This window comes from Pristis pectinata, chromosome 19 (genome assembly GCF_009764475.1).
Source record: "Pristis pectinata isolate sPriPec2 chromosome 19, sPriPec2.1.pri, whole genome shotgun sequence".
NCBI classification, from domain to species: domain Eukaryota; kingdom Metazoa; phylum Chordata; class Chondrichthyes; order Rhinopristiformes; family Pristidae; genus Pristis; species Pristis pectinata.
The window spans coordinates 34296773-34311477 of record NC_067423.1 but is presented as its reverse complement, the minus strand read 5'-3'; the positions used below and the strand labels follow the sequence as shown (position 1 = coordinate 34311477).

Sequence of the window (14705 nt, the reverse complement as noted above, 5' to 3'; positions counted from 1 at the left end):
AATACAGTTCACACCTGCACATCGTTACACACGATTCCCAAACCGGAGTACAGTTAAGTTCAAGAACTGATTTAGAGCTTCGGCACGTAATCTATCGATCGATGTAATACAAGGGAGTGCTGCATCACTGAAGGTGCTATTTATTTATTTATTTTTTAAATTTTTATTTACAGCGTGGTAACAGGCCCTTCCGGCCCAATGGGTCCGCGCCGCCCACTTTAAACCCAATTAACCTACCCGTATGTCTTTGCTACTTTAGGAATGAGCAAGGAGTTTTACTTGTCTATGTAAAAACAGCCACAAACCATCAAAAACAATCCATTGTTTGTGGAACACTTCCAAAGACGTGATATCCAATAGAAAGCCAAATTTATTTTCCCAATTCCATCATGGGATATATTATGTTAATAATGACAAAGGCTGTATTTACATAGACCACTTTAATTTTAGGCAGTAATGACTATCATTGTCTAGTTGTGAAAAATTCTTCAGAGCTAAAGCTCTCAAGTTGCAACATACATTACATAAGGGGAAAGCTTTGTGATTTGAATAGCTGCATTTACTTGGACTTCAATAAATGCAAAGGTTCTTTGTGTGGAAGCGATTGCCTTTATACTAACTATCAAGAGTTTGATGAAACTTTGATCCTGTCAGCCACAGTTAAAGATGGTTGCTCACATTTATCCCAGTTTATGATTAATGCTCCAAACATGTGGACTTGTGGAAGGAAATCAATGGATAAATGACTGATTTTGTTCTTATCCTGTGGCAAACTTAGTGGTTTGTTATGATAAGACTTTACTGTGGGTTCGTCTATTCAGCTCTTTGATCACATAGCTCCTTTTGATGCGTGTTTAACTATCAATTCCCCTGAAGGAGTTCTTCATCATTGTTGTTGCTTATTTATAAAACCTAGGGTGCATTAAATTTTGCAATATCCTGTTTATTTTACATTCTAAACAAAAATAAAAGGTTATTTCTTTACAGGCATTAGATTCTGCTTCAAGACGGATGGGTAGACAAAAACTAATCCTGCATTAGCAACAATCGTATACATCAAACCAGAATTAAAATGGACACAAATAATCTTTACTCACATGCACCAGATATACTTTCTGCGATGTGGAAGGAAATGGTACATGAACTAAGTTGTTATGTCACTAGGCTAGTAAACCGGGAGGCTTGACTAGAGATCACAGCAGCAGAATTCAAAATCGTATTAACTGAATAAATCTGGAACTAAGAAGCTGCCATCAGCAGTGATAGCCATGCCAATACTGGATTTATGTAAAAACCTGCCCCACAATTGTCCTTCAGTATAGAATCTCTGCCCTATTATTGTGATGTGGACTATCTATGACTTCAAACCCATCATCAAATGGTTGACCCAACAAGCAACTCAGTTCAAAGGCAATTAAAGATGGGCAATAAATGCTGGCCTCTGCCAGTAACATTCACTCCTCTAAATGAACACAAAAAAGGACATTATTCACATCGAATAGGAGCCAAGGGAATGCAGTAGGATTGTGGTTTGTGCAAGTGATCTTTTTAATTATTCAATTTGTACATCACATCACAGTGTACATGCAAACTCTGGGACTTGTTTCAGTTTGAAATTAAAACAGAAAATGCCAGAAACACTCGGCGGGTCAGGCAGCATTTGTGGAGTGAGAAAAACAGTAAATGTTCCAGGTCTGAGTCCATTTATCAGAACTGGCAAAAAGGGAAAACAAGTTAGCTTACAATAGCAGAGAAGGAGGGGTAAGGATGGGTAGAGCAAAGGGAATATTGCTGATGGGTGAGATGAGATGAATTCATGTATGATCCATTGCCAAAAGAAAGGTTATGGGACATGCTCCATTGGCATGTCCCATAAATTTCATTTGGCAATGGATTGCACAGACTGGCAATGTAGTTGGCATATACTAATAAAAAAGGATTAACTGAGCCAAGATGATGACAGGCAGAAATAGCCAGTTCTGATGCAGACAGAAGGAAAGCAACAAACTTATCTGCTGGAGGAAATAAAAGGGTCGATTCAGCAGAGATGGAGAAATTCACCTAAAGATGGAGAATTCAGTGTTGAGTCCAGAAAGCTGTAGTGCGCCCACACAGAAGACAAAATGTTGTTCCTCAAGTTTGCCTTGGGCCTCATTGTAACAATGCTAGGTCAGAATGGGAGTGGGCTGGGGAATTAAAGTGGCAGGCAACCAGAAGCTCAGGTTCACTCATGCAGACTGAACGAAGGTGCTCTGCAAAGCTTCCTTTAGTTTGAATGGCTTAGTGATGCCATTTCCCATTGGAATCACTAGCCACACCCAGCAAGATTCGGCTTCTTGCTTCATCTAACCCTCTTCCACTGATTATCCAAGCTCCACATTCCCTGTCCGTGATTCACTAACCAGAAGAAAAAAAATCTTTCACTCTTCACCATCTAAAACCTCATGCAATTTTTAGGAAGTTCCATTAATCTTCTCAGTTCCAATGAGCAAAGGCCCAGTTTTCAACCTGAACTATTACCTCACTACAAGAATCATATTGCTACTGGACACAAAGCCTGCTGAATTATGTTTGACTGACTTCCGAGTTATATGATCAATGCATGGAAATTTGATTTCTGTTGTGCCAGTTTTCCAATATTATTTCTTTTAATAATGGCTGTGAATTTTCTCGAAGTTGCTCCTGCCAGAATACAGCTGGAAGTGTGATAGAAATGCAGCAAAATGCAACAACTGAGCAGTTTTCCTACAGCTTATTGTTATACATTGGGTTTAATGCATGAACAGCATATTTTAATACATTGCAATGCCACAGGAAAGGGAGAGGACATGGGATGCTGAAGTAGTTGTTGCTGGAAATTGGAGTGCAACCTGAAGGCTGTGCCCGTTGGCCAGGGTAGTGGACAGCATTGGTGCTTCTGGTTGCTGGCCTTCTGCTGGAAGCTTCAGTTTTACCCATGGCTTAGCGTGCAACTGAGTGTGCAGACATTCTTGGCGTGGGAAGTATTCTGCCCAACGTTCCCGAGGGTGAAAATTAAAGTAAAACCTGAAGATATTGGAAACCTGAAATAAAAACAGGAAACATGCAGGTCAGGCTGCACCTGTGGACAGAGGAGCAGAGTTAATGCTTCAGGTCGGACACCCTTCACCAGGACCTGGCATTTCCACTGGTGGTTGGGTTGTGGACAGCTGGGGGCTGCAGGACCAATCAGATCTCTGCCATGGCGGTGGATTGGATGGTGGGGGGATAATAAATGTAAATCAGGGGGCTATGTGGGAGGGAAGGGTTAGATAGAGCTTGGAGCAGGATAAAATGTCGGCACAACATTGTGGGTCGAAGGCCCTGTACTGTGCTGTAGTGTTCTACATGCTATGTTCAAGGATGGGACTTTGAAGGGCTGGGGCCTCTCTTTGGGGAGGCGGGGGAAGGGCAGAATTCAGGGATCTGGGCTGACAATTGGATCAGGCGTTTTGTGGGGAATTGTAAAGTCAAGATAATGGCTTGACATTGGGCTGGGTGACAGGGATGCAGGTGGTTGGTGCTGTGTGGGCTGGAGAGGGCCCAACTTGATGGGAAGTAACTAAACTTACCTGCAGGCATCCTAGTCCGATTCTGCACTCATAAGCACAACCATGGTCTCTCCCAGGTTAACATAGTCCAAATTTTTCTGAAATAATCCCAAAGGAACATTGCCCAAGGACTGACAGAGGGAAAGCAAGGGAGTGGTCACATTTCCAGACAGACAAAACTCCAAAAAACATCACTTTCCAGTTGCAAAATCAGCTTATGTGACTAAATTTCTTGGCATTTAGATACTTGGACACTTTCACTGCGACTCAGAATATTAGTGTGACCCAATTTATTTCTACCCTTTACCCATACCTTCAGCTGTCTAGTCCTAAATTCAGGAATTCCCTGCTTAACCCTTTCCTCTTTGTCTCAGTCTACCTTTCTGACCAGGTCTGCTGCCTGTTCTAACATCTCCCATGTGATTTGGTGTCAGTCTTTGGGGGACAATGGCCTTGTAAAAGGACCCTGGCATGCTTTATTACTTCAAAGAAGCTGTAACTATTTTTAATCTCATCACAGGCTAAACGTTGCTTTTAGAATTAGTTTATATCTCAGACTTTTAATGAAAATCCCAGTTCTGTCAGTAGAGGTCTTAATTAGAGGACTTCTCACTCTTCTTAGGCCTGACAAGTTGCTCAGGACTTTTCTTGTGGTCTTATACTGAGGATACCCGGAACAACAGTAAGTTCACAACTTATATTGCAAAATCCTGTTCTGCCATGTCAAAAATGTCCTTGGCACATTTCCCACATAATCTTCATCCTGTGATGTAGCTGGTTGCAAACTAAGACAGAAACAACAAACTTGAACGTCGAACCCCAAGGGAGAGGTTAACTCCTGGCTTCGCCGAGCCTGGGCTGTGTGTGGGAGCACATAGTCAAGTTATGGAATGCTACTGCGGGAATTGTTTCCAACAAATAAACAGCAAGGCAGGAGGGGGAAGGTGGGTGTCCAGGGGCGAGAGGAGAGGAGTAGAGCACAGGGAAGGGGAGATTTCCCATGGGGTCCAGAGGAGTACCATTGTACCTCTAGACTGCATATAGTGCTTTTCTTAACTTACCAATGTGGCCTGGCTCCTGTTCTTTGGCCTGGTAAGGCGACTGCCATGATTGCCCATTCAAACCCCAGCGTTTTTCCCCAAAAATATGCTTTATTCATAAAGTATAGGGGTATAAACACAGGACATTGCATATTTCCATTTATAATATTTAGTGTCACGGACATCAGCCTCCCCTCCTTGGACTCTGTCTTTACCTCTCGCTGCCTCGGCGAAGCAGCCAGCATGATCAAAGACCCCCACCCACCCGGGTCATTCCCTCTTCTCCCCTCTACCATCAGGCAGAAGATACAGGACCCTGAGGGCACGTACCACCAGGTTCAAGGACAGCTTCTATCCCACTGTGATAAGGCTATTGAACAGTTCCCTTATACGAAGAGATGGACTCTTGACCTCACAATCCACCTTGTTGTGACCTTGCACCTTATTGTCTAGCTGTGACACTTTACTCTCTACTGTTATTGTTTTTACCTGTACTACATCAATGCACTCTGTACTAACTCAATGTAACTGCACTGTGTAATGAATTGACTTGTACGATCGGTATGCAAGACAAGTTTTTCACTGTACCTAGGTACAAGTGACAATAATAAACCAATACCAATACAGAATCATCAATTATTCAGGCCCAAACATCGTCGGTGATAAGTTTGAGAGGTTGTTACACAGGGCCCAGCCTCTCAGTGTCCAGTGACAGCAGATTTTGACTCTCTCTTTGGGTCCTTCCCCACAGACACTTAGGGTGGCTGCACCAGACTGCACTGTGTCCTTCAGCACATATTCCTGCACCTCAGAAAATGCCAGTTGGAAGCATTCAGGTGCAGAGATCTTCTTGAACTGGAAGACCGATGAGTTTCAGGCAGACCATAGTGAGTCTTTCACCGAGTTGATGATCTTCCAGTAGCAATTGATGTTTGTCTCAATAAGTGTCCCTGGGACCAGCCCGTAGTGCACAGAATCCTGTGTTGCTTTGGATGAACCTTAACAAAGACCACTGCATCCCTTTCCAGACCTTGTTGGCAAACACAGAGTCCACAAAGAGACAGATGATAGTCTCATCCATAGCACAGCCACCACGAGGGCAGCGTACAGTCAGGTTGAGATTCTGGTTGTGCATCAAGAACCTGACGGGGAGTGGATGGTCCTTCTCACCACCAGCCAACCAAGGCCTTGATACTTCTAAGAGTTCTGGCAATAAGGCACACTGCTAAATTTGGCAGTCTGCTTTAAGAATCGTCCTACAGGGGCCACCGTCTCCTCCTCCCACAGTGCTTCTGTGTAGACCACTGTCTGATTGACTTTGTATGAGGGACACATGGTGGGGCATGGTCCAGCTGAATGGAATGTTGGGCATGAGCTAGGCCAGATCCATACTTCGCAACAGCGGGGACTGGGAGAACCCCAGTCAAATGTAGTCAAACCTCTTGTTTGTGTATGCAGGCTCCACATACATCTTGTTGCAGCCACATACAAAACTGCCCATCATAATAAAGACCACACTGGGTATATTTTTCCCTTCTTTCTCTGAACGTTTGTACAGCGCATCCCTGCAGACATGATGCATTATTGATTTCCAGATGAAATTGAAGATGGCTCAGGTAACTGCTGAAGTGTAGCGCAGGGTGTGGACCATACTTTCACCTTGCACTGCAACACCAGGAGCACGTTGCATCTGATGACCACATTCTTTCCCACCATGGAGAGGGAACGTGCTCCCACATTCCCAGTTTCTGTTTCACCTTGGTCATGCCTAAGGTGCACGTCCCGGCTCCTCCAAACCAGATTCCCAGCACCTTCAGGTCGTCGGACCCAATGGTGAATGGAACAGAGGTTCGGTCGGTTCAGTTGTCAAAGAACATGGCCTCCCTCTCGCTGCAATTGACTCTGCTCCCCACCGTCCAAAGGCAAACCAGTCACACATGCTGATGGTCAGACCTCCAGGCTGTCGGACCTGATGGTGAATGGAACAGAGGTTCGATGGATTCAGCAAAAGGCTTGATACAACACACAGACGTGATAGAGGAGAGACAGCAGTCTTGTCTGACTCCAGATTTGATTGGGAAACCTTCAATTTCTCACTGTTAATTTGGACTGTGCTACTGATGTCTATGTAGAACAGTATATCCAATTATTGATTCCTTCCCCAAAGACCATTTGGAGAGCACATCCATTATGCACATGTGCAAGGTTCTCTCAAAGGCCTTCTCCTGGTTCAAGCTGAACAGGAAAGTGTTCACCCGACGTCCTGAACACAGGTGATTTGCAGTTCAGGATGGTCACCTGAGCTTGATCCACATATTTAGGGACTCAACAGCCTGGGCTATAAATGCTGCCTTTGGTTGTTCAAGTCAGGGTGAAGGTATATTCTTCTCTACGTTAGGAGTAGGAGGTCCTCTGTCCAGCTCTCTGTCAGAAAATGGGATGTGAAATGCAAATGAAAAGTGAAGCCGCTTCCTAAACATGAAAAATGACAGGTTGGAATAGCCCATTCCTAGAGAGGAACATGTTGGGAGTTTAAAAGCAAAATTTTACCTATAAACAAGAGTGATAAGTTGCAAAACTGGTAAGAAAAAGAACTGGTTATTATAGCCTTGCAATTATTTTGTAGCACAAATGTCAATGTATTCATAATTATATACATTTGATGATTTGCAGTAATCTTTGCTTCTCATTTATTCTAGCTAAGTGTTATGAATGATCCCCTGATGGAGTTTCTGTGTGTCCTGCTTCCTGGTCACTGTATGTCAGTAGCACAATAGCCAAGAGCATAGCACTCACTAATCCCACCCCAAGTATCAGGAAAAGCTGAGATAAGCTGCGAGTTGTGCGTGGGTTCACTCTCTGAACGGTTTTACGCTCCAGCCAACAACAAGCCTACTGTCCTACAACAAGTGAGCAGGCTGCCACATCAGGCCAGCTCTCTGTGAACAGTGACCAAGTAAGCTTCACTGTCACAGGACCTAAAATACTGCTCCATTCTTTGTAATTCTGTTAATTTACAATGCCATACACCCCATCAAAGTGAGCAGCACATGTATTGAAAGCCCTGCAACTGATTAGCAGCAACAGAATGGACAAGTAACACTTCTGTCATGTGCTGCCTTTGTTGGGAGATGGAACAATTAAACAACAGGAGTTGAAGCCTGGCATTCTAATCTGTTCTTTTGCAAGGTAAAGGAAGCGATGGAGGGAAAGAACATTGGATCTTTTATTCTCTAAAGACACTTCCTTCCCTACCTCACACATAATTCCCCACTGTTTACATAAATCCCATTGTCACAAGGCTTTAATCAGGCACTTACTTGGAGAAAGCTGACCAGTTTTGTCTGCTGTGTGCTCTGCTTGCCATCTTTAAAAGAGCAGATTCCAGGAGGCTCTGACAGGATTATTTTTCACCGTTGAATGAGCTGCTTTCACAAGCAGCTGGTCCGTTTGGCTGTGTGAAACATCACCTTTAAATACCCTGGCTTTCTCTTTCCAGATGATGTAACGTTACTTTCATTTCCCATGCAGCAGTAATACCGTGGGCAACTACAGGTCTCCTAACCCACCTCATACTTTGAGAGGACAGGCTATAATTACGCCCTTCAGTAGCCTCTGGGTCATGTGATCAGAGGTTTCTATAGTATTGTCTGTAATAGAAGCCCCCTTGTAATTCTGGTGACATTGCTGCTGATGAGATTGCTTCTTTTTCTGCCTTTATGTTTATACTGTACACTTAAAGGATTAGAAAACTGAAATATTTTTTAGTTCTCTCTGGGTTATCTTATGCCACTTTTTTTTCCCCAATTGACAGAGAACAACAACAATTTTTAATTATATGGTGCCTTTAATGAGGTAACACATTCCAAGATGCTTCACTGGTGCATTATCAAAGAAATATTGAATACCAGACGTGCAAAGAGATATCAGGGGAGATGATCAGAAGCTTGTTCAACATGGCATAATAGTCTTTAAGGAAAGAATATTAGAGGGTAAAGAGGTTTAAGTAGGAAATCCCAGATATTAGAGCCAAGGCTGGTTAAGGCTCAGTCACCAATGATGCAGCAATAAAATTTATGGATATGCAAAAGTCCAGAAGTATAAAGATTTACACTACAGAGAAGTTACCACAGAAATTATGGCACAGCTTGCCACTTGACCTCATATTCCTGGGTCACCTGCAAAGCCTAAAGTGATTCGTACATAATGCAGTGTTTCTCTTCTTTTGTGATAGGTTGGAGAAAGTCTCTCGGGTAAAGTGCTTAGAGGAAAATCAGACAGCCTCCATTATGAGCCTGCAATCTGTCATGCTTAACTTTAATTTTTGCCTTCTGCCCCAGTGACGTTTAATGCCCAAGTGGGAAATCTACCTCAATCCCTTGAAGAAAAAAGGAAATAGTAGCCAACACCATCAAGTAAAGCATTGTGGCAGAAATTCCATGACCCTGTGCATGATTAAAAATGGACCAGCAGAGAAACGGAATATGGCAACACTGGAGGATAGAGCAAAGAAAATCTAAACTACATAAAAAAATAATTTTAATAACAAACCTGAAAGAGGTAGAATATAACCAAAAATAAACAAGTTTCCAGTTTCCAAAACCTTGTCCTTAATCCTACGTACAGGCAGTTCCCAGTTACGCAAGGGCTCTGTTCCTGAGGACAGTCTGTTAGCCGATTTCTCTGTAAGTCAGAAATGTTCAGTTTCTATAGCTACCCATATGGCATCGCTTGACATACACTTGCTATAATTTTTTCATTTCATTGAATAATCACCCTAATACCACCCATAATTAAACAAATGGAATATATACTGTATCCAATCATTAATGAATACCATGAAACATATTATTATTATTATTAGCTTGAGAAATTATTTAAAAATGAAGGGGAAAATTAGCATAAAGTTGGATTTTTGTAAGTCAGGTCACTCATAGCACAGGGAGTCCCTGTATTTTATGTCTTTCCAATTAATTGCTCAGTTTTTTGGCGTCTCTGTAGACTTGGGCATACAAAGAACTTCATCCCTTGAGCATCTTTCCTTCATCATTCACTTCAATATCATTGCTTTCTCATGATTCCACTTTAGTAATCAATATCACATCACTGATAATAACTAACTTTTTCATTAGTCCCCTTTTCATGTCTGCTGCCTTTCTGAGAAAACAGAGAAGGTGTGAGATTGGGTGAGGCGCCCAGCTGACTGCACCTCAAACCACCCCCCCTCCACCCACACAAACACACACACAATGTAGCTGTATATTCCTCTATTCACTCTGCACTTCTTTAATATTGGTGACCTCCACCTTAATGCTTCTGTCTTCTTGTTTGCCTCACTCCTTACAAAGATTACCTAGATACCTTTCTCTTTGGCTATTCCACTATCTTTTTGTTACTACTCAATGGCAGCTCTCAAAAAATAAACCTCTTGGCAATTTACAAATGTGCCTTCCTTGTGCTTGAAGTAATATGGCTTGTACATTCTCGTAGGATCTCATTCCTGGACCAGTCTAATTCAAAGCACTGACAGCAGAGACAAACCAAAGCACTGGAACCTCCTAACGGTATAACAGCACTTCAGTGAAAACAACACAACTTGTATTTCAGAATCATTTATAACATGATAAATTATCCAGGAGGGCTTCATAGGTGCATGCTCCAACAAACTTTGATTGCTCCAAGACTTTTGTTTTTCGGAAAAGAGATACAAAGACGAAGGTACAGGACACACTCTTAAACCTCTGTTCTCTGATGAAGGTGCTGGGTCCAAGGTACATCATGGGATCAAATAGGACATTAGGGTTGCAAATAGAATGGTTAAGCCCTGCCCAGTTGCCAATAGAGCAATGGTTAGAGGATTGACCAAAGACAATGGCCTAGAAATTGCTCCACACCACGTCAGTTTTATTAGCCACTTAATTACTTTCTGTGTCCCTTTGATAACTTAGAGATACTGAGAACCTAATCTTTTCTTCTCTGTAGTTCATGTTACTGCTTTCTCATAATTCCACTTTCCCTGGCAGGTCATCCAAATGCTGTTTGTCAACATAACAAGTGAGAGCTCCAATTGTGAGCTTCAGAGACCTTGTTTTGCTTTCTTCTGTAACAATGCTGAGACTGACTAGGGTCTAGACCCGAAACATTAACTGTTTCTCTTTCCACAGGTGTGGCCTGACCTGCTGAGTGTTTCCAGCATTTTTTGTTATTTCAATAATCTGGAGGCACATGAGAACATTTACAAAGGTAGTGGAGCAAATGACCAAAGGCTGAGTCAAAGAGAAAGTGGAGGACAATGATAAGGTTTAGGAAGGGAATTACAGAGTTAGAGCCTTGGCAGCTGAAGGTGAAGTGATTGGGGATCTTCCACAGACCAAAGTCAGAGCAACACAGGTATTTCAAAGGATTGTAGTTGATAGAGACATGAAGGAGCAAGGCTGGAGCAAAGAGTGATTTGGAAACATGGTTGAAAACTTAAAAATCAAATTATTACTCAACCGGGAGGGAAAGAAGGCCAGAGAGCAAGAATTAATAGAGGGATGGAATTGGGTGTAAGTTAGGATATAGATGACCTTGAGTTTAAGAAGATGGGAGGCAGGTGATCCTCCTCCTTACCTGGTTCCACCTATCACCTGCCAGCCCCTACCTCATCTTTCCCCCTCACCTCTTTATACCGGCTATCTCCCCTTCCCACTCTCAGTCCTGATGCAGGGTCTCAACCCGAAATGTCGACTATCCCTTTCCCTCCACAGATGTGGCCTGACCTGCTGACTTCCTCCAGCAGTTTGTTTTTTGTACTTTGGAATTGTGAAGTCCAGAGATAACAAAGATGTGTTGAGAGATTCGACAGCAGATCAGTCAATGTGGAGAGGGGTCAAGTGCACTTACAAAGTGAAAACAGCTAGTGTTAGGAATGGTGGAGATATGTGGTTTGGAAGCTTGCGTCAAGGTCAGCCACAACACCAAGGTTGCTGGCTCTTCATCAGACAGTTGCTGAGAAGGACAGAGTCAACGGTTAGTCAACAAAATCTGTAACATTATTCATCCTTAATACCTTTGCCTATCAAAAATATTAATTTTAAAATATTCAAGTTGACCTAGCTTTATCAAATTTTTGATGGGAGGGTGTGGGGAGCAGTGGGAAAAAGAGTTCCAGATTTCTATTACTGTGATACCAAAGTTGGTAAGAAATATTCCTTACTGAAGCATTTCATTGTTACTTCTGGCATTGCTGAGAACTAATCTTGTCAGCTGCAGAGCAGCCAATAGCTTTGCCAAAATGTGCTATTAAGCTGAATAAAAGATTTGAGATGAAGTGCAGTGGAATATGTTGGTTACAAAGGCTACAGCTGCACGTTCTCCCCCAATTCTAAGCTATCATAATACACAGGGATGGACATAATAGGCCCAACTAACTATAGGGCAGAGATCAACAAAACAACGCTTGCATCTGAAACTGTTTTAAAAAAAAGCATTCACCTTTAACCTCAGGTAAAATGAGGGGTGTTTCTTTCTAACCTCCCCTACCACCAGAATGTGGTAACAATTCTGTAACTTTATGATTTTAAATAGATCACCACATGTCACAGCCTTTCCAACCAAAGGACAAACCAACTTTCCCAATTCATTCCATGAAAACCTTTATTACATCTCCTATTAGCTTTCTCTAATCCAAAGAATATAGTAACAATGTCTTTTCTCTCTTGGTGATCAACTTACATGTTTAAAGAATTCATATGACCTTCTCCCTATCATTTTGACAAAGTGCCTTGAATCAACAGGGAGATTATTGTGTAGGTTGTGTAGGTGTATTAAAGGTCCATCTATTAATAATTTTCTTATCATTTCTCTAATCAGAAGTCATTGGCCAAGTCAATGCTGCAAACTTCGATCATGGGTTTCCTTTCACATTGTTTATATATACTTTTTTATTTTTAAATACCATTGCAATCACTGAACAATTACTTACCGGGAAATGCCAGAGGGTTGAAAAAGATTCCTTAAATGAAGAACAATACAAGGTTCAAAATCATTCATTTACAATCCATTTGCTTCAGTTTACATGGTTTCACTTAAAATGATTTGCAGCTGTTTGATATGATTTCATAATAGTGGCTGGAATTCACTGCTGGCATTCCCCGGGAGTATGCAATCTTACTTTAACCGTTTGCCTGTTCGTGTGGAGACCTGTACACTGCCTGCTTTCTCTAGAAACAAGTTGACAGATTCCCTCCAACATCCCCCACTATTGTGACAGTAACATTGATTTAAGTGGACAAGAAATCACTGGTAGTAAATTGATGAGGTTCAATAAAACACCAGGTACATACAAGTTTCTGACAATGGCACAGAATCTGTGAAAGTTTCACACACTGGGAGTAATTTTAGCAATGAGTATTGGTGTTAAATGTGCCTTCAGTAAGAGAGGTGTACAAGGGGTGAATAATTTTGAATCACCCACTATCATCCATATTCAAGGTTACCCCTACTGTGTGCAATTATGGGCTGTCCAGTGAAAGCAGAAGATTGGAAGCATGGGAAGAAAACAGAGAAGTTTCACTGAGATGACACCAGGTTGAAGTGTTTCCAGTTATGACAAAAGACTCACAATTCACTGGAACCAGAATCATTACAGTGTGAGTGGGGAGTGGTAATCTAATAGATACTGGGTCAAGTGATGGATTGTTTCCCCTGGCTGGTAAGTTGGTAACAAAGAGCAAATACAGGAATCTCACTAGAATTACAGTCACAGAGAGAGACAGCAAGGAAATAGGCCCTTCAACCCATCGATTCTCACTGATCATCACACAGCCACTTATATTATCCAATTTTTATCCTCCCTACAACTCCCCCCAAGATCCTTTCACTCACTGACACACTGGAGCAATTTAGAGCGGCCAATTTACCAATCAAGCCACACATCTTTGGGATGTGGGAGGGAAATTGAGAACCCAGAGGAATCCACATGGTCACATGGAGAATGTGCAAACTCCACACAGAGAGCACCCGAGGTCAAGATTGAACCCAGGTTTCTGGTGTTGTGAGGTAGCATCACTACCAGCTGCACCACTGTGCATCCTATAGAAGGTAAATGGGAGATTCATCTTTTACATTTCATCCAGATACATAATGTTTTTATCATAGATGCTGTTATGGCAGAGATGATAACTTCATTTAAAAGTGAACTGAATACATATTTGAAAATAAAGAACATAATGGGCTAGGTGAAATTTGATTTGAGTACGAGAGCAAACACGAGCATTTAGGGGACAACTATGTTCCTTGTTGCAAGTTTTGTCAAGTCGTCAATTCAAATGTAGGATCTGGCAAATAAAAGATGGGATATTAGATTGATAACTGGGTCACAGGAATGCAGTTATCAAGATTGACTGGTTGGATTATTGTTTTGAAAACCCAGTATAAGATGAAACCTTAATATGATGTAAAGACATTTCACTGAGGCAGTGAAAGCCATCAAAAAAGGACATGAGATTGGTTAAGTGAAATTTGTAAAAATAGTGGAAGAGCATTTTAAAAGCTATGAGAATGACTACAAATGAAGAATGCCTTTCATCGCCTTATTCAATTCCTCATACCCTTTTATTTTAATGTCATTCATTTTGCCATTTTTGACATGTTAGTACCTCATTTACCAGTTTCCACCTTTTCAAAAGAACCAGCCTGTTAACAATTAAAGCCGCTAGCTGCCTATCTATGATAGGGTTCAGCATTACTGAGTCATGACCGCCACACTTGCCCAGTGTTGCCAGCATTGTTTCTTAATAATTAGTGACAGATATGGGTAGGGCTCACTCTGCCTTGCTGGGAAGATTCTCCCCAGCAGTTCTCAGAAATTCACCCTGAGGGGAGTGCTCCACAGAATCCTGGGCTCTTGCTTTGGTTGTACATTTCCAGAACAAACAGTGTCCTCAAGTCAATCAGCTCAGAGCCAGACTGCAACACAATCTTTGTAGATTGGATGCCCAGTACAGAAAAAAAATTCATGGGAAATAGAATACCCTTACCATTCTTGTATGGGGCAGCCAACTTTCTGTTTAAATACAAGGCATCCTGTCCAATATGAGCCTGTTGGCAACAC

At 42.0% G+C, this 14705-nt stretch overlaps 1 protein-coding gene across 7 annotated transcripts in view; it reads right to left on the bottom strand.

The window, feature by feature from the left end:
- LOC127580360 (non-muscle caldesmon-like) overlaps positions 1–14705 on the bottom strand; it is a 186350-nt gene that overhangs the window by 78611 nt on the left and 93034 nt on the right. The window contains exon 1 of one of the 7 annotated variants that reach the window (XM_052033714.1): positions 9161–9293. The exons of 5 other annotated variants lie outside the window; for them this stretch is intronic. Coding sequence is in view for 1 of the 2 variants with exons in the window: in XM_052033712.1 (XP_051889672.1) it covers positions 7930–7976 (47 nt within the window). In the remaining variant the exon portion in view is untranslated. Of the gene's footprint in view, positions 1–7929; positions 8160–9160; positions 9294–14705 lie in introns of those variants that run through there. One more of the 7 variants, XM_052033712.1, reaches the window with a different exon arrangement.